The sequence below is a fragment of the Biomphalaria glabrata genome, chromosome 11 (genome assembly GCF_947242115.1).
Source record: "Biomphalaria glabrata chromosome 11, xgBioGlab47.1, whole genome shotgun sequence".
Classification (NCBI taxonomy): domain Eukaryota; kingdom Metazoa; phylum Mollusca; class Gastropoda; family Planorbidae; genus Biomphalaria; species Biomphalaria glabrata.
This window is the reverse complement of record NC_074721.1, coordinates 6,890,475-6,917,206: the sequence shown is the minus strand read 5'-3', so window position 1 is coordinate 6,917,206 and position 26,732 is coordinate 6,890,475. Positions and strand designations below refer to the sequence as shown.

General features: G+C 37.7%; 2 protein-coding genes across 3 annotated transcripts in view; one reads left to right on the top strand and one right to left on the bottom strand.

The window, feature by feature from the left end:
* The window catches only part of LOC106064800 (contactin-3-like), a 50,851-nt gene extending 34,447 nt beyond the window's left edge, over positions 1 to 16,404 (top strand). For both annotated transcript variants that reach the window (XM_056004510.1, XM_056004509.1), the window contains 10 exons: positions 513 to 686; positions 2,362 to 2,514; positions 4,709 to 4,803; positions 5,109 to 5,204; positions 6,648 to 6,792; positions 7,266 to 7,387; positions 9,017 to 9,221; positions 11,048 to 11,163; positions 12,952 to 13,126; positions 14,702 to 16,404. In XM_056004510.1, the coding sequence (XP_055860485.1) occupies positions 513 to 686; positions 2,362 to 2,514; positions 4,709 to 4,803; positions 5,109 to 5,204; positions 6,648 to 6,792; positions 7,266 to 7,387; positions 9,017 to 9,221; positions 11,048 to 11,163; positions 12,952 to 13,126; positions 14,702 to 14,835 (1,415 nt within the window). In that variant the 3' untranslated portion in view covers positions 14,836 to 16,404. The remainder of the gene's footprint in view (positions 1 to 512; positions 687 to 2,361; positions 2,515 to 4,708; positions 4,804 to 5,108; positions 5,205 to 6,647; positions 6,793 to 7,265; positions 7,388 to 9,016; positions 9,222 to 11,047; positions 11,164 to 12,951; positions 13,127 to 14,701) is intronic.
* Positions 16,405 to 18,681: 2,277 nt separating this feature from the next.
* On the bottom strand, positions 18,682 to 24,063 carry LOC129928990 (uncharacterized). Its single transcript, XM_056045609.1, has 3 exons — positions 23,905 to 24,063; positions 22,078 to 22,248; positions 18,682 to 21,281 (listed from the first exon to the last, which is right to left on the bottom strand). The coding sequence occupies exons 2-3, from the start codon at positions 22,227 to 22,229 to the stop codon at positions 20,168 to 20,170; spliced, it is 1,266 nt and encodes a 421-aa protein (XP_055901584.1). The 5' UTR covers positions 22,230 to 22,248; positions 23,905 to 24,063; the 3' UTR covers positions 18,682 to 20,167.
* Positions 24,064 to 26,732: the final 2,669 nt, after the last annotated feature.

Here is a 26,732-nt window from a genome sequence, read left to right as displayed (position 1 = left end):
AGAACTGAAAGGCGAACTAACACTTAGTATGTATGAGGGGACTACCGTATGCTAAGTCGATGTTTTTAGCGAGCTTGGTGTTCTTTCCCCCTTCCCTCCGAAGAGCTATAAAAACCAACTCAGAGATATGTTCATTCTCACTGGCATAGAGGAAAGCAGCTGACAGGAAATAAATTTTGAAAGAGGCAGCTGATGAAACCTAATGAAAAACCCTTGGCGAAAAGAGAATTTATATATATATATGTCTGTATCAGGTATAATAAAATATGTAGGTCGCATGTGGTAATACTGTATCCATCCTTAATCTTCGAATTTAAAGGATAACACCTACATATATCGAGTTCATTATGCAGCTAAACACTACCATAATTAATGTACCCTAGTATTGCCAGTTTTCCCATTTAAAGTTATCTCTATTATGATGCTCCAAATGTTTATTTATATGTTGATTAACTAAAATGACATCACTAAAAATACTGCTTTTGTAAATGTGTCCGCAAATTCTTTTCCAGGACCTCCGGGGGAGCCTGGTGGGGTGCACGCCAAGCAGAACAATGATTCCTCAATCTTTCACACCAACGTGGACATCTGGTGGCAGGATGGAGAGGACCACGGCTACCCTGTCACCCGATATAAAATAGAGTACCTCTCTATCTTTGAGGAGGAATGGCAGGTGTTGAGAGACGGTAGGTTGATAGCTACATGTACTGAGATGTGGTACTTTAATCACTTTAAGTACTGAGATGTGATAAGTTGATAGCTACAAGTACTGAGATGTGATAAGTTGATAGCTACAAGTACTGAGATGTGGTACTTTGTTCACTATAAGTACTGAGGTGTGATAAGTTGATAGCGACAAGTACTGAGATTTTGTAGGTTGATAGCTACATTTAGGCCTATTGAGATGGTAAACCGATAGCTACAAGTAGGTTGATAGCTACAGCCTACAAGTACTGAGATATAGTAGGTTAATAGCTATAGCCTACAAGTACTGAGATATAGTAGGTTGATAGCTACAGCCTACATGTACTGAGATATAGTAGGTTGATAGCTACAGCCTACATGTACTGAGATATAGTAGGTTGATAGCTACAGCCTACATGTACTGAGATATAGTAGATTGATAGCTACAGCCTACATGTACTGAGATATAGTAGATTGATAGCTACAGTCTACAAGTATTGAGATATAGTAGGTTGATAGCTACAGCCTACATGTACTGAGATATAGTAGGTTGATAGCTACAGCCTACAAGTACTGAGATATAGTAGGTTGATAGCTACAGCCTACAAGTACTGAGATATAGTAGGTTGATAGCTACAGCCTACATATACTAAAATATTGCTAGTTTTGAAAGCACACATACCTAGAGATGGTAGGTTTAATGAAAAAAAAAGCAGCGGATGGGGAAACACTTAAGGAAGAAAGTTAACGTTGCTAAAACAATGAAAGACATATAGCCCACTTGAGCTTAAAAAAAAGCAGCTACATTTTGTCGCTGCACATTCTAGCGCTGTTTTAGTCACATGATATTTGTTAATGTTATTGTCTTTAATGAAAACAATGAGACATATCTCTTGTATGTGTGTTTGTGTTTTAAATGCCAAAATGAAGAGTATTGTTTTAAGACGTCTTCACGGGAACAAAAGGTATTTTTTTTTTATTTTGAAAAGAAGATAAGAAAAATAAGAGAAAGATACTAAAGCAGATGTAATCTTAGTAAACTTAGTGATGCATGGGGTACGTCTGATCTCAATGAGAAGTGAGTTTCCTGTACTGAAAAGACAATTCAGCCCGTAAATTTATATGTTCATTGTGATATCATAAAGAGACATGAATTGGTCTTGTGTACAGAGTCAGGATATACATTTGATAATTGTGTACACAGAATATGAATATTAAATTTCTAGAAAATTCGAGACTCAGCCTTACATTTCCTTTTTATCGTTACTGTCACTATTGCGAAAAGTAAACTATTATATGTCTGCGATTTATTTGCGATATATTTGTGAGCGACGCGAAGATGATCACCTTCTTCCTTAGTTTGTACGTACAAGAAGATGGCTGGGAAGACCAACTACATCTGCATTATAAGAAGGGCTGGTCTTTTCATGCTTAAATATAATGAAATAACTAAGCCCAAGCAAGTTTTAATGCAAATCACAATCTAAATTGTGAAAACATTTCGCCCTTAATTTTTACGAGCCAACCGTTTGAAAGTTAAATTGAAAATATTGCCTTTTTCTTATTTATTGAAAAGAAATTCACATCTGCAATACCTTTTTAATTACATACTTAGTAATTTATAGTCTTGATTTACAAGTTTATCATAACATAACCCATAGTCACTTGCTATGTTAGATATCCCAGTTCATCTGACAACAATAGAATCACATCCAACGTGGCACGGCTTTAAAGTGGTTGACGGACTGTCTCCTGGCAATGCCTACATGTTTCGTGTCAGCGCTGGGAATGATCAGGTGGGCTACGGTCACCCAAATCAAGGTCCAACGCGTAAGTCAGTGATTTTTTATTTGATTTTGATCTTTTCTAAGTAGATTGGGTAAGAAGTAGATCAAATCAAAAGTGATGTGTTAGGCTACATGTCAACAAGTACCCTCTCAAGATGGTCATACACAGCTTAAAACAAAGAGAAAATGTCCCTTTTTTATGGCAGCGTTTCCGCAAGCGTTAGGTTAAGCAGAAGTCTTCCCAAAACTACGGCCTTTTTGGGCAAAACCAATCAGCCTAAAGATCAAGACCCAACTCCTCAATACCAATCATCGTCCCAGCGGCCACCTACGCTCGCTGGGCTTGAAAGTCATCCATAATTCCTTAGCACCGTAAGACTACGTATCAGCCTTTTTATTCTTCGTATAAACAACAACATATCCTTATTTACAAAAAACAACAACACTGCGCCGTGTATCTCTGATTTTGCATTGTTGCCCTGCAACCGCAAACACGACAAAAGAGATCGAAGAAGAAGAAAATTAAGGATTTAACATACACATGAATTTAAGAAATGCTCTTTCACTTTTTTACAACTTCAATAGAGCAATTTCTTCGGCCATAGGTTTGCTCATGATTGATCCCTTTCCTAGTTATCGGTTCTAGCTTTCCTAAAAATTTCATACTATACTTACAAAGTCCAAATTATAATTAGGACAAAAACAAAGGGCGTTAAACCTCGTTGATATGTTTAAATGTTAAGTCCTGTGGTCTTAAAATTCTCTTAAGGACTGCCCAAGACTCCGAGTTCAAAGTTTTGTTGGAAATGCGCCATTTAAACCACCGTTTTGGATATTTTAATTGCAGTCTTCGTTAAAGAAGCCGAAAAGTTATTTTTTTATTTATTTAAATTCCAACAGGACCAGATAAGAAATCCAAAACGTTTTCGCAGAAGTATACTGTTTCAATATTGTGCCTGTTTGTTATCATTCTGTTTATCTTATTCATTCAAATTAGCAGGTCTATGGTATCTGCATGTTTAATATCGCCAATACTAATCCCATTGAAATGAATTGTCTTTGAAGGTAAAGTCTTACAAATTGGTCTTTTCCGTGTAAGGTGTACGAAAAGCTGATGTTCTTCGATTGTGTCGGGCACTCAGTCACATTACATTTATAACAGGTGTACGAAAAGCTGATGTTCTTCGATTGTGTCGGGCACTCAATCACGTGACGCTCGTGTGAATTTGTTTGAACTGTTGAGATGAATCTTGCTAAAGAAATTGGAAGTTCCGTTCATGTTTCTTTCATCACCAGGGCCGGCCTTGCATAATTGGAGGCCTTAGGAAAAGCGAATAGGGAGGCCCTAGGGGAATATAATAAGGTGGCCCTAATAAAATCTAAATCAACAAATAAATTGAATTCCTATAGCGACGATAGCAATAATGTGCTTCATGGACGATTCATGATCACCAGACTGGAAATAACTTTTTGACATTTTTGGCATGGTCTTCTAACATATCTTGTCTAACAAGTAGATCTAAACATTCGCGAATAAACCTTGAACCATAGTACAGACTTAGAGCTAGATTTGATCCGTGTTTAGCAATTTTTTTCTCTAACAAAATTATTTGAGTCCTATGCGAGAACCCCACCAATCGGAGGTCCTAGGCGGTTGCCAAGTTTACCTATGCCTAAGGTCGGCCATGTTTTGACAGTGAGGGAGTCTCTAACAATACAACAAACTTATCTTAACTTTCTTTACAGGAACTTTTCTGACACCCAATAAATAATGGATTGACTCCAACATCTTTTTTTAAAATATATTTTAAACGTATTATCGGGGTGTGAAATCGTGTGATACATGTGTACGACTGAACCACAAGGACCGCCTTAGAGTTTGTTAAACACAAACTCACCTTTATTATTATTTGAATATTTTATCATTAAGCGTCGCCGCTGTTACTCCTGCTCAACGTGTATAGTCCGCAAGAGTTATCCCCGTTCCTTTCTGCTGTCTATGGTGTTGGACTGATCAATGCGAGACCAATCGTTACAGAAGGCCTAAAGACTGGCCTGCAAAGTCACAAGCTGTGGGCAGTGGAGACCAATAGCTTATTGTCATGTCACCGCTGCCCACAGGTTACGACGTTGCAGGTCAGTGTTGAGGCCTTCTTTAACAAACGGTCTCGATCAATGTCGTTTTAAATCTACTTTTTATTCCGTATGCTTTCACTCTTCACGTTGCTCCTTTCCAGAATGGTACACAGTGGCCTCGGGGCCGCCTCTGTACCCCCCTGACAACATAGGCGGAGGCGGAGGCATGGTTGGTCAACTACAAATCACATGGGATGTAAGTTTTTAGTGAGGAACCATGGCTCCTGACATAGTTCTTACTGATACTTTTAAAAAATACAATATCATCAACATAACTAAATGAAAAGAATTTACATTGAAGTACTTTGAACATTAAGAATTTAAAGAAATATTAATCACACAGACTAAAATGTATTTATTCAATTAAAAATGTAAACTTTTAAGAATCTGCTTCCTTCTTTGTCGTGATTTAGACTCATTGGAAAATGCCCTACTATTTTTTATTTCTGTTTCAAACTATTTTCTAGTTAAATATGTACACACTTGATTTCTTTCTTGCAGCATCTTCCTAGAAGCAAATGGGGTGCCCCCAATCTAAGATATATTGTTTACTACAAGCGACATGACGAGAATAACAGGATCCAAAAGTGGGAATCGGTAAAGGCTCGAAGTCTGATATACAATTAACAAAATCTAATGAATTTATTACTGGGTAGTCAAAGTGTGTTCACAGATTGACAGGGAATGGTTAAATTGTTAATGTGTGGTAAGTGAGAGGTCATAGAGTGGTCTTGAGTGATCAAAATGGCCACAGGGTGGTCAGAGAGTGATAAGAAATTGGTCAGAGGGTGGTCAGAGAAGGGTCATAAGGGCCAGAGTGACCGGAGAGTGGCTCAGTGGAAACTGAGTGAACAGGGAGTGGTCAGAAAATGGTCAGAAAGGCCATAGCGTAGCCAGAGAGAGGTCATCAGAAAGTGGTCAGAAAGTGGTCTTGGGTGATCAAAATGGCCACAGGGTGGTCAGAGAGTGATAAAGAAATTGGTCAGAGAGTAGTGAGGCCAGAAAGTGGTCATAGATAGAAAATGACCACAGAGTGGTCAGAGAGTGGTCGAGTGGTTTACTCAGGCTTAGACTTAGACCTTGCCTAACTAAACGCTTTCTATTTGGACAAAGATTTCTATATTAATTTGAGAATATTTTGATTTTACCTTTGTCTGCATGTCCATTACCTGCAGACTATAATGTAAACATCTGTTTCTATATAATTCTCTTAGTCGCCCAACCATGCGGGGCACGCACGCCTACTCTCTAACCTTCCACTATCACGGAAAGATAACTCTTTTATTTCTGCAAGTCGGACTACAGTTACCTCACTTGGACAACTGTGTCTTTCAGGAAGTTTTCCCCCAGTCACTTAATAGTGGCGTATGCTACGCCGCGGGTCGACTAGTTGTTAAAGAATTAGGCTAAAAATAATGATACGAAATTGATATGAAAAATAGTGTGTTATGGAATTTTATTAATGCAACCAAAGCAAAGTTCACACACTCAGCTACACATAACACAAAGATATAGACTCACACCTGAGACACACATGAACACATCGAGAAGGAGGGAAAGACACACTCAGACACACAATCACACCACAAATAATCAAATTAAATCAACAGCCAGACGCTAAACAGGCTGAACATTTGTCAAATTCATTCGCCCCAGTTAAACATTCTTGTAAAATGTTTTACATGTTTCGGATGTACCATCAGAGTTGAAGATAATTTACTTCCTAAGTCCAGATCTCCCAAAGACAACGGGGAATGGCAGCGAGCAGGGTATGAACCCGCGACCATCGAGAACGATAGCCCAGTGCGCATGTTGCAGCCATCCTCTTGGGATCTAAAAATATGAACTAGTGATTTCAAAATTTAAATTTGCAAACTTGAATTTATCTTTCTGATCGCTTAAGGCAGCATGGAAACCTTTCTCTATTCAACTTCAGAATTACAATAGGACCGGAACGCAGTGTAGATCTAGATCTTTATGCTTTCGCAGAATTATAACTGAAACTGTGCTATTCAATGGAGCTCTATTCTTTGTCCTCAGTCAGGAGAGGTAACCACAAATTTCTTTTACACTTCTGTGGGGCCTGTGTATTACTACCTCTTGTATGATGTCAAAGTTCAAGCCATCAACGACAAAGGTGAAGGTCCCAATTCCACCATCCACCAAGTGTACTCTGCAGAAGAAAGTAAGATATTATCAACTGTGATTAAACGGGGGTTAATTAGCTGAAGACGTTCGCTTTATTGTCGCTGATCAGTTATGTCCCAATCAATCCTAACTGTAAAAACAATTAGATCTATCGGTAATCTTCCATTGTGACTATTGCCACTAATGACGATTAGTTATCTTCCTTGGGTAAAGCTGCTTATGTTGGCGATCAGTGAAAGCTGATTATGTTAATTACTGATTGGGATCTTCCATAACAATGTACCTTGCCCAGGGCGCACGTTTGCTCACTACGCCTCTGGGTGGGGCATCATTGTTTTCAAGATGAATTAAAAACTCCATGCAGATGTGTAACCTCCCCTCCAGGATTGAAACACTCTTATGTTTACTTTTCTATATTATGTGTATGTTATAATGCCAATACTCATTGAAATAGGTTCGTGTCCGCTGTAGTATTTAATACACGTTTTGGTTTTGTCTTGGGCCTTACAGTGCCTATGAGGATACCAGGATTCGTGAGCGCAAAGCCAATCAACGCCACTGCTTCTATTATCACCTGGTCTAAGATCCCTAACACCAGAGAGGACCTCAAAGGATCTACACTGGCCTATGTCGTAAGTTGACCTGACTATTAAAATTTAATATGACCACTGGTCTTTTTCGTAAGTTGATATGACTAATAGAATTAAAAATTGCCACTGGTCTATGTCGTAAATTGACCTTACTATTAGAATTATATATGGACACTGGCCTATGTCGTAAGTTGAGTTGACTATTAGAATGGCCATTGGCCTATGTCGTAAGTTGACCTGACTATTAGAATGGCCACTGGCCCTGGCCATTAAGTAAGACATTGAGCACTGTGTAGGTGAATGTATGAAAGAGATCATTAAGAATTAGAAAGATGTATAGATTTGAGAGTGGCTATATAATTGGTCGTTTGGAGTCTTCAATAAAAAAAAGCATAAAAAATACTTTTTTTTTAAATGCAATATCTCCTTTATACAACTTATAATAAGGCTTTTCTTTGAGTCCCAAGATTAATGACAAGTTCAACTTATAGAGCAGAACCTCAAAATTTATTAAATATTCTTTTTCCTATTGAGCGATTATTTTGCATAGATGTAGATTACATGGGGAAAAAAGGTTTATTGCGTCATCAAAACGTGATGTTTATTAGAAGAAGGTGCGTCAAATTATTATTTAATTTATTAAACTCTTGAATCAATAAAGCCTTACGTTCCGAAATTCCCGATCGCGGTAGCTCTTTCAATAACGCGATAGTCCTAGTTCAAAAAACCAAATTGAAATTGTTTTTTTTTATTTGTTATTTGCTTTATTTATTTGTAGGTCAATACTTTAAAAAAAATATAAAAGACTAAATTAAGTTTTTCCGTTATGGCCAAAGAGGTAGTAACATTATCCCAAACAATATAGGCCTACACCAACAATAAAATTTTGAGGTGCAATATTCGGGAAAACCCGAAGCTCCCTACAGCGACCAAAATGGAAGTTTACAAGGCATGCGCTCTGAGTACGCCTTCTGTACGGCAGTCAGTCGTGGAGTACCTACGCAAAGCAAGAGAGAAAACTTATTCCACTTGCGCTGCCTCCGAAGGATCTTGAGAGATAGTGTAAGCTAATAGTAGGAATCGAAGCAAAATATTCTTAGCTCTGATTATACAATTAACACTGGTCAACAAAATACATTATTGAATCACATAAGTACCTTACCTCTACTGCTTCACGTACAGCCCAAAGCAGGAAGTTAAAAATAGTTATTGGAAAACTTTACAAAATAAATCCTTAGAGAAACAGCGAGACAGAAACAGGGAGAAAGAAAGAGAGAAACAGAGAGACAGAATGAGAGAATATTATTATCTTCTATACTTTTGCCACCTGTTATTGCTGCTTGCTGGGTAGTATACCAGTTAAAATGTGTCTCAGTGTAAATTGATCTATCAAAATGTTGATGGTTTATATCTCTTGCCAAGCAACTTGACAAAGGAATTTTTTGTACGCTTTATATAATTGCTCCAATGAATTGACCTCTTTCACCAATTTTAAACAAACAACATTTAGTCACGTGATAATATTGATAAAACAACGAAAAAAACGTATCATGTGACAGCCTGTGTTTATTACGTAATTTGTAATGAGGATATAGAGAATCACGTGGTTAAATGTTGTTTGTTTACGATTGATGAATGAGGTTCATTCTTACACGTTGAATCTTATGTTAGGTCAACTACTGGTTAGAGGGTAACCTTCGCTGTTTTGGTAAGTACGAGGACACGGCCCTGTTCAACACTTACTACGGGGACGTAGACGAGGGGCTTATTGTAGGTCTCGAGTACGGAGGGGACTACTGCCTCAACATCCAGTTCCAGAACCACGCAGGGCTTGGGCCTAAGACAGACAACTACGGCATGCCCATGCCTCTGGCACGTAAGTTGAAGTGGCGTCTCTTTTATGTGCAGTGGCGTCAATGTCAGTGTGAGTATACCCCGTTGGCATGAGCGAGAGAGACACAGAGAGACAGAGTTTCAGAGAGAGTGAGAAACAGTGAGAGAAACAGAGAGACAGAAAGGGAGAGAAACAGAGAGACAGAAAGGGAGAGAAACAGAGAGACAGAAAGAAAGAGAAACAGTGATACAGAAAGAGAGAGAGAAACAGAGAGACAGAAAGAGAGAGAGAAATATAGAGACAGAAAGAGAGAGAAAGAAACAGAAAGACAGAAAGAAAGAGAGGCAGGAGCGAGAGAGAAAGAAACAGAGAGACAGAAAGTTTCAGAGAGAGTGAGAAACAGTGAGAGAAACAGAGAGACAGAAAGGGAGAGAAACAGAGAGACAGAAAGAGAGAGAGAAATATAGAGACAGAAAGAGAGAGAAAGAAACAGAGAGACAGAAAGAAAGAGAGGCAGGAGCGAGAGAGAAAGAAACAGAGAGACAGAAAGAAAGAGAGGCAGGAGCGAGAGAGACACAGAGAGACAGATAGAGAGAGTTTCAGAGAGAGTGAGAAACAGTGAGAGAAACAGAGAGACAGAAAGGGAGAGAAACAGAGAGACAGAAAGAAAGAGAAACAGTGATACAGAAAGAGAGAGAGAAACAGAGAGACAGAAAGAGAGAGAGAGAGAAACAGAGAGACAGAAAGAAAGAGAAACAGTGATACAGAAAGAGAGAGAGAAACAGAGAGACAGAAAGAGAGAGAGAAATATAGAGACAGAAAGAGAGAGAAAGAAACAGAGAGACAGAAAGAAAGAGAGGCAGGAGCGAGAGAGAAAGAAACAGAGAGACAGAAAGAAAGAGAGGCAGGAGCGAGAGAGACACAGAGAGACAGATAGAGAGAGTTTCAGAGAGAGTGAGAAACAGTGAGAGAAACAGAGAGACAGAAAGGGAGAGAAACAGAGAGACAGAAAGAAAGAGAAACAGTGATACAGAAAGAGAGAGAGAAACAGAGAGACAGAAAGAGAGAGAGAGAGAAACAGAGAGACAGAAAGAAAGAGAAACAGAGAGGCAGAAGGAGAGAGAAACATAGAGACAGAAAGAAAGAGAGGCAGGAGGAGAGAAAAACATAGAGACAGAGAGAGAAACATAGAAACCGAAAGAGAGAGAAAAAGAGAGACTGAAAGAGAGAGAAACAGAGAGACAGAAAGAGAGAGAAACAGAGAGACAGAAAGAGAGAGAAACAGAGACAGATTTTAAAAACACATACCTATTCCATTTACATTTTTCTTCTACTTTAAGAAGTCTGTAGTATACTTTATTAAAATAAGAATATCTACAATTAGTTACACATTAGTTATACATTAGTAATACAGCACGGGAGCCTTCTCCCATTTAACTCTTCATCCACGTTCATAAAAGATTGAAACTAAGCATGCAGTCAATAATACAACAATTGTCATCTAAAACTCTCTCTAACTAAAGACTTACAAAAGACGCATGCAGTAACATGACCCAAAAAAAAAAAAAAAAAGAACCATTCAGACTAACTCTCGTTATTGCACATATGGGGGCTTTCAAAACTCCAGGGAGGCCACTGCACTAAGCAGTGATGCAAATAACTGACCTATATTATTTTATTAGTGCGCGTACAACGACCGACCGTGGTATTTGTTTTTAAAGAAAATAATACCGACCGAAAAGGCAACTTTCTTTGTGGATTTTTTGTTTACTTCTTTAAATAATTGACACCAAAAACTAGCACTGATTAAACAAGTTTCGTCAATTAGCATGCGGGGTTTTAAAATTACGAAATGATTGCATCCACAGCGCCGCAGAGATATCCAGAATATATCACGGTCATGTCCCATGGGACTGAGAGTGTAAGACTACATTGGAAGGCAGTGTATGCAGCCATCCGAGAGGAATCCCTCAAAGGATACAAGGTAAATGGGATATTTGAATTGAAATTAGTTGAATGTCTTCTAATTTCGGATTTAAAAGATACTCTATTACTTTAACTTTGTCTCAATTATTACTATGATTATGGTTATGATTATTATTATGTTGTTTTTATTATATATTCACTTAATAATATATATTTGCTTATACAAGAAAAGCTATTTAGTATCATTATAAATGTAGGCCACTCCAGTACATGTTCCAGGGACTTTGGGTCATATTGAAAAGGTGTATTACTGTAAGGATGAATTTTTAAGCGTTACGAAACTTCAGATTCTATAATGCTTATTGTAGAATTTAGATCAGTTTTTTCCTAAACTTTTGACTAATGCGTAGCCCTTCTAGAATTTTCTTAACGCTGAGTACATATCGCAAACCCCCCCCCCCACCCAAAAGAAAAGAGTTTATTTAAATAACAATCAAAGTTTATTTGATTTTTTTAGTAGGCCTACATACACAAAATAATAATTACTCTATCACAATTAAGTCTTCAATTTGTGTTTTATTTTTTGCATACTTCAGAGAAACATCAAATACATTCAAAAAATGAAAACATAGTTTTTACATTGAAATAGAGGGGCGTGTCGATGGAAATTATCACATCCCTATTCATTTCCTGATCTTTGTAAAAATTAGTTTAAAATAATAAAAAATAGCACCGTATTTGAGTTGATGTTCCATCCTATATGACTCCCTTTTGTCTCGAAAGGCAATGGATGCGCCCAAATGAGTCACTGGTTTTGGCTTAATCTTGATGCGGGGCAGAATCTGGTGAGGCTAATCAAGCCATTTCTAGAACGGCAGACTTTGCCACAATTCGTACATGTGTATGCCTCTGATTTAGGGCTAGCGGACAGGGCAGCTTTCTTTTTTTTCCCTCTTGATTAAAGCCGCTTCAATTCTTTTGTTCTCAGCAAGGGTTGTCCCAGCACGCACAGTCTGTCTCCATGCACTCCGGTCTTTGGCTATGTTTTCCCACATACTTTCGCTGATGCCTGTGGCTCTCATGTCTCGCTTGCAGACATCTCTATATGTTAGTCTTGGGCGGCCCTTGGGTCTGACTCCTTCCACAAGCTCAGCATATAAGATATATTCCATCCTATTCTATAAACTAAATGGGTATTTTTAAAAGATCTGCATAGTTAACGATGTGCAACGCGTACCCCCTTCAAACTCTTCCCGTGCCCCTGGGTTGTACGCGTACCCTACTTTGGGTAACACAAATCTAGATTGATCGATATTGTACGTTTATATCTGTACTATTTTGTGTGTATTTCAACACCGCGACCGCAGTGGAAGTTATCAAAGCATTGTTGTTCAGTACATTTTAATTAAAAAAAACACGATTGGGTAGTGGGTCACTAAATTTAAATATACAATTATCTTCAATGAAATGCTCAAATGTACACATTCTTTATACTACAAAGATAAATGGCACGATTAGTGCCCTTTTAGCCAACAAAGAGCATATTTAATATTTGTTTAGAGCCTCTTTCAACCAATAAAACTCATGTACGCTCATGACCAGAATCACATTTGGGTGATAAAGCGCATGTAGACATGATCAGAGACTTTTTAGCCAATAAAGAGCGTGAAAACTGCTTGTCGTGACGTATTTTAGCAAAATAATTTTTGAATTACCAGAGCATATTTCAAGTATTATTTTTTTTTAAAGACCGTGTCTACTCCTTCAATATTTCAACACTTTCAAACTATCAGTACTATTGTATATACACATCACGTGACAGGTAGATCTATTGTTTCTCCTGTAGGCCTGGTGGTGGAATGTACAAGAAAATATTCTGTCCGCCAATATCACAACTTTTGGTCTGATCACTACTGGAGTAATACATGGCATAGAGAAAGACAAGATTTACAAACTCCGAATGGTGGCGTGGAGCAACGGCGGGGACGGACAGAAGAGTCCAGACGTTTTTTTCACTTTAGGTACACATTTTTTTCCATCCCGTCCTCTTGCTTTTAATTCAATGTTTAAATAAATTGTGTTTCATGGAAACTATCCGATAAAAAAAGTTTTTGATTAATATAACCTATGTTGCCAGAACAGCTAAATCTTGTAAACATATTACTTAACTTGATACAAAACTTGGCTTAGGTTTGGAATTATTTCTTAAACAAAATAAATTATATATATTTATTTTATTCTCTAGTCTGCATCAATCACAGTAAAGGATACATCAGGCGCTACACATACTCTGTTCTCATTTTTCTATGGCATTTTACATCTCGAGAGATTATCTTTTCCTTTGCAACTTGTCCTGTGACTAAAGAAGCCAATCCTCTAGACACAGCTGCAGTCACAGGTTGGGCATCTGGCATCACCAGGAATCTGCTGCTCTTTCATCCTTCTTTCTACTTCTGGTGTGTAAGCCATCTGCAATCCAGGACCTTTCCTTTATTCTCTCTCCAAGTGGTTCTACCCAGAGCCTCTTGTTCCCAATTGTTTCTGCCAATTTTGACGAGCTTCATGTCGCGTTTGCATACATCAGTATACCTTAAAAGTGGACGACCAGCGGCTCTCCTGTCTTCTATAAGATCACCATACAGAATGTTTTGTGGGAGTCGAGCATCGGGCATTCTGTGAACACACTAAAACATCATCAAATTAGCAATAAATCTAATTACACTCTAGCATTCTCAGCAATAACAATGTCAAAAATTCTTTAAAAATATGAAGCAGAGAGATATAATGCATACAGAGAGAATACCAAAGTCAAAACTTTATCTTTGCTTAATTTTTTTTTTCGTTTAATTGCTGTTTAATACCCATGTAAACCTAAGTACAGTGCAGAAAAAAATAATCAACCATCGTGCACTCAATGCACACATTTATAAACAAGATGACAAAATTATTTGGTAAAAAAAATCGCTTATAGTCATAACGTTTCTTAAAAGATATTTCTAAAATTGTAACTTTTGCATTTCAAACGTTCATATATTACGTTATAAAGGGCACTTGCTATATGCTTGGCACAGTGTAATGAGAGAAAATGGCTATTCGATTGGTGTTTGTTATTTAAAAAAAAAAGAAAAAGAAAAACAAGGCTGTTCTTTTTGTACGAAATAAATAATAAAAACAATTTTAAAAAATATTTTTTTATTATTATTTATTAAATGTTTATTCTAAGACATAAAAAAAAGGGACAACAGTGCCCTTTGCTACCTTGCGATCCTTAGAGCAGATGATGTAAAGATTATCTGTTTCAATGGCCTGGGGTTAACGAGGGTGCCACGTGCCCAGCACAACGACCAACAGCCTTTACTTTCCCCACCTAATAACAGTTACCCATTAGAGTAGGGAGGACTCAGGGGTGTCCTAAGAATTCAAAATCCCAGTTTCTGCCGAGATTCAAACTAGGGGTCTTTCTATTCGTAAGCCAAGCGCTTTACCATTCAGCCCCCACTCCTCTTTTCTAAGATATTAAAACCATAGGGCCTATAGTATCAAAGAAATAACATAAAAACGTATTTCTTATTTTTCTATGGTTTGTTTTATTTCAGGTGGACAGGTCATGTACGATCCTTCTCAGGCAGATATTTTAAACACAGCCCCTTCAAAATCAGAAATTTCATTGGCCATATTGGTGTCATTCATGCTATATGTCGTTGCTGTAGTTACACGCCTCAATTACTAAAGAGCGTTTTGTGTTTATGGCGAACTAAAAAGCTTTGCGTTTTTTGAATTGTAAACTCTACCATTGAAGAGAGAAGGAAAGTTGAAACAAGTCTATAAATAAGACTTAACAAAAGAACATAAGTAGATGATGTGGGACACCTAAGAGTGTTACAATAAAATAAAAAAAAAAAGACTTATGATTATTGCATTCTTGTTGTAGGAATCAAGAATTTAGATTTCATGTATCGAAAAGTTTCAGCTTGCTTGGTGTCCACACGACCGTGTAAAAATCAAAATCAGAAGGAGAGTCCTACAAAGTGTATTTTGTTATTATAATAATTATATTGACTAGTGATAAGCTTTCTTTTACAATGTTTAGACTTCAGACTTTCAGAAGTTCATTATGAAATGAAGATTTTTTGTGCCCTAGTCAAAACTTTCAAGACGGTAGGGGATTGCAGTGGAAAGAGTACAAACTTCAAGACTACAGTCCAAAGTGCACATTACACGTTCATGTAAATGGATCACAAACTCTCGCGCGAAGTGTCAGTACATAGATTTAACATCTCTCTGTTTTCACGAAGCTGTCAGCATGCGTTTGTATTTTATGTCATTCAAGTTTAATGGAAATAATTGTTATTACTAGCATGATATAATCTTTACTTTATGGTGTGCATGGCATAACTGTGATGTTGTCATGAAATGTATCACTTCACTGTGTAGTTGTTGTTATGGTTTGTATCACTTGACCAGGAAGTTTTCTTTTGTTATGGAATTTATCACTTCACTGTCAAGTTGTTGTTATGGTATGTATCACTTCACTGTCAAGTTGTTGTTATGGTATGTATCACTTCACTGTCAAGTTGTTGTTATGGTATGTATCACTTCACTGTCAAGTTGTTGTTATGGTATGTATCACTTCACTGTCAAGTTGTTGTTATGGTGTGTATCACTTCACTGTCAAGTTGTTGTTATGGTATGTATCACTTCACTGTCAAGTTGTTGTTATGGTATGTATCACTTCACTGTCAAGTTGTTGTTATGGTATGTATCACTTCACTGTGAAGTTGTTATTATGGTATGTAACGCTTGAGTGTAAAGATGTTTTTTTTATATCCATTTGATTATCTCAATGCTTCCATAGTTTACGTTGCTTCGTATGTCTTAGTGAAAGTGTTAAGGACTTGAAGCTCTCCATGAAAGTGTTTATTTATTGCCTGTAAGATTTTTTTCTTATAAATAAGTAAGGCGCTACGGGAATTATAGGCGCCTCTACTCATGCGAGGGAGTGCATTTGTGCTTGTGTGTGTGTTAGCGAGAATTTGTGTGAGTGAATGTGTTCAAAATATTTTGTTAAATATTTTTTTGTTACGATTCAATTATTTATTGTTTTTAATATTCCAAACCACGTGTTTTACCCTACACTACACTCTACTCGTTGTGTCGGTAAGACCTAAAGTTATGAATTAATGAAAATGGACAAGAATTCAGGTATCTTCGACAAAACAAAAAGCAATTGAGAAATCCATGAGTAGACAGAGTCATATAGTGTTTCGTGAAATCAATGAGACCAAGATATTATTTTCAATGCTGGTGTTATTGTTCTTTGATTTGATTGGATTAGCCAGTCAACACCTATAAACAAAACAAACAATAAAAACAACTAAAAATGTGGTTTCAGTCAATAAATCTATTTAAAGCCAATAATGCGTACTATTGTATTCATTTACCAGTCATCAAAAAGAGGCGAAAGATTATCATTATGAAAGCCACTATATTGGAACTTAAGAAGGTCAATATCTATACATTATAAATAGAACGTCAATCGTGAAGTCCTCATATATATAAATTATAGATTTTCAATTAAGTCCTCATATCTATACATTATAGATTTTCAATTAAGTCCTCATATCTATACATTATAGATTTTCAATTAAGTCCTCATATCTATACATTATAGATTTTCAATTAAGTCCTCATATCTATACATTATAGATTTTCAATTAAGTCCTCATATCTATACATTATAGATTTTCAATTAAGTACTCATATCTATACATTATAGAACGTCAATCATTAAGTCCACATGGATTGGTAACTATTCGACATTATTGGAGAGTTTCATACATGGTGGAAAGATACTATGGCTAGCAAGCTTTTTTGGTGTATCCGCTGTATGAAATTAAAAAAAGTGTTGATACGATATGTGTTGTTTGTTTGCTGCTGTTTGTTTGCTGCTGTTTGTTTGCTGTTGTTGTTGTTTTTTTTTTTGACCATTTTTTGCACTACAGAATCCAATTTCCTAAGAGCTCTTCCGTTGTAGCACAAAATAATTTCATTTCGTTATGAGGGAAGCATGACACCTTCACTCTATGACTTATGAGGGAAGCTTGAGACCTTCACTCTATGACTTATGAGGGAAGCACGAGACCTTCACTCTATGACTTATGAGGGAAGCACGAGACCTTCACTCTATGACTTATGAGTGAAGCACGAGACCTTCACTCTATGACTTATGAGGGAAGCACGAGACCTTCACTCTATGACTTATGAGGGAAGCATGAGACCTTCACTCTATGACTTATGAGGGAAGCACGATACCTTCACTATATGACTTATGAGGGAAGCATGATACCTTCACTCTCTGACTTATGAGGGGCGCATGAGACCTTCACTCTATGACTTATGAGGGAAGCATGAGACCTTCATTCTATGACTTATGAGGAAAGCATGAGACCTTCACTCTATGACTTATGAGGGAAGCACGAGACCTTCACTCTCTGACTTATGAGGGAAGCATGAGACCTTCACTCTATGACTTATGAGGGAAGCATGAGACCTTCACTCTCTGACTTATGAGGGAAGCATGAGACCTTCACTCTATGACTTAGGAGGGAAGCACGAGACCTTCACTCTATGACTTATGAGGGAAGCATGAGACCTTCACTATATGACTTATGAGGGAAGCATGAGACCTTCACTCTATGACTTAGGAGGGAAGCACGAGACCTTCACTCTATGACTTATGAGGGAAGCAAGAGACCTTCACTCTATGACTTATGAGGGAAGCATGAGACCTTCACTCTATGACTTATGAGGGAAGCATGATACCTTCACTCTCTGACTTATGAGGGGCGCATGAGACCTTCACTCTATGACTTATGAGGGAAGCATGAGACCTTCACTCTATGACTTATGAGGGAAGCATGAGACCTTCACTCTCTGACTTATGAGGGAAGCATGAGACCTTCACTCTATGACTTATGAGGGAAGCATGAGACCTTCACTCTATGACTTATGAGGGAAGCATGAGACCTTCACTCTATGACTTATGAGGGAAGCACGAGACCTTCACTCTCTGACTTATGAGGGAAGCATGAGACCTTCACTCTATGACTTATGAGGGAAGCATGAGACCTTCACTCTCTGACTTATGAGGGAAGCATGAGACCTTCACTCTATGACTTATGAGGGAAGCATGAGACCTTCACTCTATGACTTATGAGGGAAGCATGAGACCTTCACTATATGACTTATGAGGGAAGCATGAGACCTTCACTCTATGACTTATGAGGGAAGCACGAGACCTTCACTCTATGACTTATGAGGGAAGCATGAGACCTTCACTCTATGACTTATGAGGGAAGCATGAGACCGTCACTCTATGACTTATGAGGGAAGCATGAGACCTTCACTCTATGACTTATGAGAGAAGCATGGGACCTTCACTCTATGACTTTGGAGGAGCGCATGAGACCTTCACTCTATGACTTATGAGGGGCGCATGAGACCTTCACTCTATGACTTATGAGGGAAGCATGAGACCTTCACTCTATGACTTATGAGGGACGCATGAGACCTTCACTCTCTGACTTATGAGGGGCGCATGAGACCTTCACTCTATGACTTATGAGGGAAGCATGAGACCTTCACTCTATGACTTACAACAAAACAAATTGCAATTAAGGACATCAGATATGAAGATCACCTGCAACACGCTCAGATTTTGTTAAAATTAAAGATCACTTCTTTTTTTTTTTACCTGTTATGTTTAAGTTTGCATTCTCCGCTAACATTTGGGCATCATGACAAATAAAAACTGTTATATGAAGCGCAGCAACTAGTCATTAAAAAAAAATCATTTCGAAAGAACAACACGTAGTCATAATGAAGCACAACAACCAATGATGAACTAGTCTTAATGAAGAAGAAAAAGTAGTTAATATTGTTATGACTCTGCCATGCGCACCGCCATCCAGGTTAGTGCAGAGATGCGCACCTCTAGTAACCAGACTAAAAAAGGATGTTGACACTTCCGCCCAAGTTGAGAGAGCCAATATGGAGATGCTGTGCTCAAGGCAGATGTCCCTTTGTGTTTGTCATGTCTCCGTGTAAATAAACGTCTTTGTCTCGTTGAGTTGCCTCCCATCAGTTATTACAATATTAATTGGCAAGTAGTCGTAATGAGGGCGCCAAAGTAGTTAGAATGAAAGAACAATAACTAGTTTCTATTCTTTTCTGCCAGAGGCCATTTGTGTTGACTGGAGCGACGAGAGGGCGGCATGCGTCAATGTCTGGATGAGAGAAAAATGTTGATACGATACGAGTCAGTGACTGTGAGACGCGAGACAATAAAATTGTCTACGTGGTGTGTTTGTAGGGGTACATGTGAAAAATACTGACTGATTTTTTTGTTAGGGCTAGTACGTTAGAACTTGGAGCTTGTAGGGAGAGTTAAAATATTGAAACTTCTACAACTTACATTTCTCTTTTGCATTATTGAAGAATACCCAAAAACTAGAAATCATCAACATTAAAAAAAAAACTCGCATCATAACACCATCCTTATTAGCACATCAATAGAGAAGCTGGACCCCTCATTCAGAATGTCCAAACGGTAGATATTCCAGCCACCAAATTTTACGTTCAGTACCGTAGAGCACGAGCAAAGCTCTAATAGAACAAGGAGTTTAATTATGCATAATTGCAATGTCCACGAATCATCTCTTAAAGAAAATATTTGGGATCTATACTGAAACTTTGTCTTCTAATACCGTAATCGTCCACTGAAACTAAAATGGCTTTTAATTCCATGTCCCATTTTCTTTATCGAATGTTTGGTCTACATTCATCTGAAGAAAACTGGCCGATCGTGTTTATGAAATATCTATTTCCCGTATATATCTGCACTTAATGTGATCAGAATAGAAACGTATATCTGCACTTAATGTGATCAGAATAGAAACGTATATCTACACTTAATGTGATCAGAATAGAAACGTCAGTTTTATACAATCGTCTCTGTAAACAGTGCAGACAGAATGAATGTTATCTGTAGACCAATTAGTACGTCACTTCTGGGTAGACATTGAAAGATCTGTGCCTGAAATATCTTCGTAAGTGGAATCAACAGAGGGCTCATCACCAACAGCTGCTTTGCCTCTCGATTGAACCGTCCGTGCATTTGAAGCTGCTCGCATCGGCGTTTGAGAAATGTCAGTGTTAACAAACACGTCACCTTGTTTCCACGGTGTATGATTGTAAGCTCTGATTGCTATATCGTCATATGTGTTCTCTATAGGGAGATTGGCATCTGCTTCAATGTCCGTATAGTCTGAGGTTTCATTTCTCTCATCAAAATGATTGAGCTGATATTTATTGTTGTATAGCACATTCATGAAGCCAGGAGAGAGGACTTCCTCATTCACCGTTTTCTGCTTTACATCTCGGTTGTGGTTCTTGGAACTCGTAGTGCTGTTTGTTTCCCTTTCTTTCTGTGACGTCGCCTGTCTCATTTTTCTGATATGCACGACAAGGGTGACAATAACGCCTGTGAGGATTAGTGACCCGAACGCGACACAAAGGGCGATAATTAGCTTGGTTTCTTTGGAGTTCTTTTCTCTCCCTTTCTTTTTGTGACTCGAACAGTTGGATGGTGTCAGCCCATCACTAGTACCCACAGATAATAACACGGTACTAGATCTAGTACTCTCTGTAGCGGTTGAGCCTTGGACAGTAACATTTGCTTTGAGTGTAGATCTTCCCTGGTTTGCATTCACCCCAAATGTCGACCTCACTAATGTTGATGTCCTTCTTGTAGTGGGCGAGTCAGTTGAGCGAAACTCTCTACACGTAGGCCTATTGGTCCTATAGCTGGACGTGTCCGTTTTCGTGACAAGGTCTGTTCCGTAGACGCTCCAATTTTGTGGAGTGATAAAAGCAGCATCGTAACACAGATTTCCATCCTGCCGCATCAACAGCACCTCTCTGTTAGTCACGTCATGTGTGAACATTTGCGAGCAAGACAATGTTTTGGCCCAGACCAGCATGTAACATGTTTTCAGCAGTGCGGTAACCGCGTTGTAGCTCGTTCTCTGAACATGTGTGACGTAAGCTTGGTTGTTTGTGGTATTCACCCAAGTCGCTTCACAAGAAAAATTTCGAAGAATTATGCAGTTGTAGAACCTGAAAAGAAAAAAAATTATTTTGTTTTCATTTTTTTACAAAGATATATAAACTCTGTCTGTCGGTCTGTCTGTCTGGTAAACGTTTGTATGCGTTATCCCTTGATCACTCCTCATTTGGTGGAGTTTTGGGTGTCTTTAACCTATGGGGCAAAGAGCCACCAACAAAGGGAAACAATTACCTAGAAAAATTAAAGTAGAAACAAGCAATAGAGTAGACCAATATTACAACCTACCTCTGTCTTGTGTAAAATACACACACACACACACACATATATATATATATATATATATATATATATATATAGAGAGAGAGAGAGAGAGAGAGAGAGATAGATAGATAGATAGATAGATAGATAGATAGATAGATAGATAGATAGATAGATAGATAGATAGATAGATAGATAGATAGATAGATAGATAGATAGATAGATAGAGAGAGAGAGAGAGATAGAGATAGATATATTTATTTATTTATTTATATGGTATATTTTATAATAGATAGATAGATAGATAGATAGATAGATAGATAGATAGATAGATAGATAGATAGATAGATAGATAGATAGATAGATAGATAGATAGATAGAGATAGATAGATAGATAGATAGATAGATAGATCTTACTCGATGCGTCGTTGGAGCATAATAAAGCTTTTTATTCATTCTAATTCATTTTGTAATAACTCTCTCTCTCTCTCTCTCTCTCTCTCTCTCTCTCTCTCTCTCTCTCTCTCTCATCTCTCTCTCTCTCTCTCTCTCTCTCTCAAATAATAAGCAATTTATATGAGTGCTTACGCGTTATAACTATTGATTCCAAAATGTAGTTGCAAATGTTGGTTCTGAATTGAAAAGACATAAGGAGTGGTGATACTCTGAAGATCTGCTGGTCTGAAGATGTGAAGTAATAAAACGCTAATCTGAAGAACCTTCTGACATTGTGATCTCATCTTTTGAGGATGTGTAAGCCTGTAAATAATGGAGCACGTTTCATTAAATGTTTTTTTTTACAATTCCTCTATTCAGGTCGCATATTCTTATCTTATGTTATCTTATACAATAAAGACGTTACTTCAAAGAAGAAGATGATTACGTCCTACGCGTCATGCATTCAGTCATGCATATTAACCAATGACTTAAATTCTGCCAAGTCACTGGTTTTCCTGGCTAGCTTAGGCAACCCATTCCATGCTCTAATAGTACTAGGGAAGAAGGAGCATTTGAACAAATTCGTCCTAGCATATGGGATGAGGAATGTGCCTTTATCTTTGTGTCTTTCTGAGTATTTTATTAAGTTTTGTTTTTGTATTTGAAGATTATGGTTCAGTGTTTTATGTATAATTGCTACTTTACTTTTGAGTCTTCTGTCTTGAAGGCTTTCTTAATTTAGTGATTTTACTAAAGGTGTTACTCTAGTCAAATGTGAATATTCGTTTGTTATGAATCTCACTGCTCTATTTTGTGTCTGTTCCAGTTTCCTAATGTTTTCTTGAGTTGAGGGGTCCCAAATACATTTTCATCCTCAAAAACATATGCAGCCCGGAAACAAATGGAACCTCATGGACACGAATCTCGAAAACGGCTCTAACGATTTTTCTACAAATTTGACATCTGATTTATATCTTTGAGAAAAGAATTACAAGCTAGTTAACCACAATGGGAAATTTCTAGTTTGACGGTTATAATTTTTAAAAAAATATATATTTAAATTTGACTCGGCTAGAGGACTAGAAAATCTTTATCTTGAACAGATTACTTCTTCGGGTTTTCCGCATATAGGCCCTCATCTATATAAGTCTATGCCCTCATCATTAAAGAGTTTAATCATTAATAAATTAATGTTCAGGAACATTTTCACACCGTCTTCTAAAAGTAAATCACAGAGACCTATATTTATCCATTAGTTATTAACAGCAAAAAAAAAAAGTCCTTGACTCGGTGCAGTGCTCATCTCTCGCACCCCCCTGGTGACGTCACTGTTGGTAAACATATTGCGTGCGAGTATATTAAAAGTAGTGGCGTAGAAACCAAGTTACCCTTGGAAGACTAAAAATTTAAATGTATAAAATTTACATCATGCTGTGGTAGATAGAAGTTATTTCTGAATAAATGTCTTTTTGTAAAGTGTACAACTACATACATGTCATTAGAGGGTAGCTCATTTTAATATGTGTTACACTCAACTAAGGAACGGCAACACATGATATGTTTAAACTTGCCATTCTATTGATGTAATGTGTGTAAATATTCAAATTATATAATTATTGAAATTTTATTTACGTTCCACAATCAATCTATACAATTTAGAAGACAATCTCTGATCGTTTCATGAGCAATTAAGTTTTACTTCATAATAATAATAATAATAAAGTCTAGAGAAAATATGTCCTATAATTGTGCATTACAAATAACTATCAAAATATACGATCATATTTACATTTCACTCAAACAATACAGTAAACTTATATCAGGAAAAAAAACACCTAAAATCTGGGTTTTGGAATCGCAGACGTTTTCAATTGAATCACATGAGCATGCTTAAAATACTGTAAACGTTCAGTTATTTGTTGTTGTTTTTTTATTTCTAAGAGGTCATATTAAAACAATGCTTGTAAAAAAACTTACCTGTCAATAAATGTAAATACCAAATGTTCATATTCCTGTTTTATTTCTAACTTTCTGCATTGATATTATGTACTAAGGTAAAAAATCACAGCAGCCGTATAAGATGAATAAAGTGCTTTGAACAAAGTCAATAAGAGTCTTTATTAATAGTGCCTACTAATTGTGCCAGCGTTTACTTTGATAACAGAAATGTATATATATATATATATATATATATTTGAAAATAAATTTGAATCAAGATAAGAAAACTTGTACCTCCACATTTATTTATAGAGTTAGTAAGAAGTAATCATGACTTAGTTTTTTAAAATGGGCCAAAGTATCATTGTCGTAGCCTGAATATTTTTTTTTTTTTGAAGTCTGCCCTTTTGGGCGTGACACCCAATTTGGAAAAACATATCTTGGCAAAAGCAGACACAACGGAAAAGATAATAATAATAAAAATCTCCGGATATATGTCCAAATATGCCTAGACACTTGAGGGGGGGGGGGCAAATGAGTGTTTTTTACATTAAATATTAAATATTACGCAAAATGCAGGGGCCCCCAATGAGATTAAGTCCCCCGGGCCCCCAGATGATGGAGAATTCCTAGCTACGCTCCTGCACCTGGAACTACGTAGCACACGAAATACTGCTATCTTTATCGATCTTCGGACTTATTATCATTATTATTTTGACACATCCAGGGCAAGCATAACCATTGTCCAAAGGTGGTCGATTTAGATTTTCTTTTCGCCATCTGCGTTTGTCCTCGGCAGCGGATTTTCTTTTGGTTTCAAATGTGTATCCCGCGGCCTTCGTGAGTGACCTCCAGCTGTCTCGTTCTGAGGCCGCATGCAAACCAGGTGCTCTCTTCTATGTCAGCCAAGGAAAGTTGACGCCCAAGCTGGTCTTTGAAGCGTTTCCGTGGGGCGCCTCTGTTATGTCGACCACCTTTTAGCTCACCAAAAAAGACTGCCTTTGGCATACGTTCGTCTCCCATACGGGATACGTGCCCTACCCAGCGTAACTGTCGGACCAAAAGAAGTCCCTCTATACTGTCCATACCGGCGTTCGCAAGGACATCGCTGTTTGTAGTGCGATCTTGCCACCGTATGTCCATGATGGAGCGCAAGCATCTTCGGCGGAAGCGCTCAAGAAGTCTTTGATGTTTCCTGTAGGTCACAGCTGGGATTGCGCAGCCACGGGAAATACTGCATTCCTCACTAATCTTCGGACTCGAAGACTAGTCTTATTATTATAGTTATTATTATTATTATTATTATTATTATGTTAGAAATGAACGAGTAATCATTCTATGGCGCTGTTAGGGTCGAGTTTCGCTAAAGAGAAACAAAATTCATCGTAGTCCCGTTAACAGTTTCCACTGAGGAATTTTCAGGTGATGTGGCCAGTCTGCAGCAGTACCGACCTCTGACAGGCAACGAGGATGTTCCTAGGAATGTTAAGGGCCTTGAAGGTGTCTGTGGGGTCAGTTGTTATTATCCCTTCGGTTGATATAATAATGGAGTATATTTTTATTTTCGACAATTTCCATAGACGCTCCAAGCCTAGGTTCCCATATTTTCTTTGTTTTTTCTTAGTTTTTCTTAAATTATGAGACAGTGGTTCGGCGATGTAGATAATGGTAGCGTTTTTTTTTCTTTTTTATCAACGAACAGAAGATCTGGGTGAATGAAATCTACCGTTTTGTCGGTCAGAAAATGCCTATCCCAGTACAGCAGCTGTTCAGTAGACTCGAGAACCTCTTGTGGCGAGTATTTATAATAAGGAGGAGTGTCCTTACAGATTAAATTGTGCGTCAAAGCCACTTGGTTATGGCGACCTAGGTAGGCTGATTATGATAGGGCTGGACATCCTGCCATAATGTGTTCAATCGACTCGCCCACATTTCCACATTTTTGGCATTTGTCGACAACATTGAGTTTCAGGATATGCTTCTCGTAATTTTTTGTCCTGATTACTCTGCCCTGTATTGCTGTAACAAAGCCATCTGTTTCAGGGTAGAGATGACCTGCTTTAAGCCATGTTAAGGAAGCAGCCTTGTCAATGTTGTCCCCATGTAATAAAGCCGGGAATTTTCCGTGGAGTGTTTTTTCTTCCCATTGGCGAATCTCGTCCAAACCGACATTAACATCAGCATTGTGTAGGTTCAGAGGGGTTGCTTCGGAGTCATATTTGCGAAGAAAGGAAACTAATTGATTACTGGAAGCGAGCAGGTTTGATCGTATTTTTAAAACTTGCATCTTACACAATTTGAAGATGTTCTGCAATCCACGACCCCCATCCTTCCTGGGAAGGTTTAACCTTGTGATGGAGGACTTGGGGTGTAGGCATCGAAAATTGGTTAGTAATTTTCTAGTGAGTCTTTCAATGTCATGTAGGTCGGTATTAGTCCATTGGATCACACTGAACGTGTAAAGGAGCACTGGGACGGCCCAGCTGTTTATTGCAGTGATGAGATTACTGCTAGAGACAGTTTGGTGTTGAGGATTTTATTAACTCTTTGCTTATATTTACCAATATTTTCTTATTTCTTATGGTTTATCTTGGCATTTTGGTTTATTCCAAGATATTTATAAAGAGAGGCAGAGTTCAATTCCTCGATGCCTTCAAATGCAACGTTGGTGTTCGTTGCCTTGCCTTTTTAAAGCTTTTGATGCCACACTTATCCAGGCCAAAAGACATACAGATATCGTCACTAAAGCATTTTACCGTTTTCATTAAAGTATGTAACTAATGTTCGGTTTCTGCATATAGCTTTAGATCATCCATGTATAATAAGTGGGACACACTTTTTGTGTCAACCCTAAAACCGTTTGTAGA

Excerpts from the sequence above, each read along its gene's own strand:
- LOC129928990 (XM_056045609.1), bottom strand. The coding sequence starts at position 22,229 with ATGAGATCACAATGTCAGAAGGTTCTTCAGATTAGCGTTTTATTACTT. Across the intron at positions 21,282-22,077 it reads GGAATCAATAGTTATAACGC|GTTCTACAACTGCATAATTC; the intron begins GTAAGCACTCAT and ends TTTTCTTTTCAG.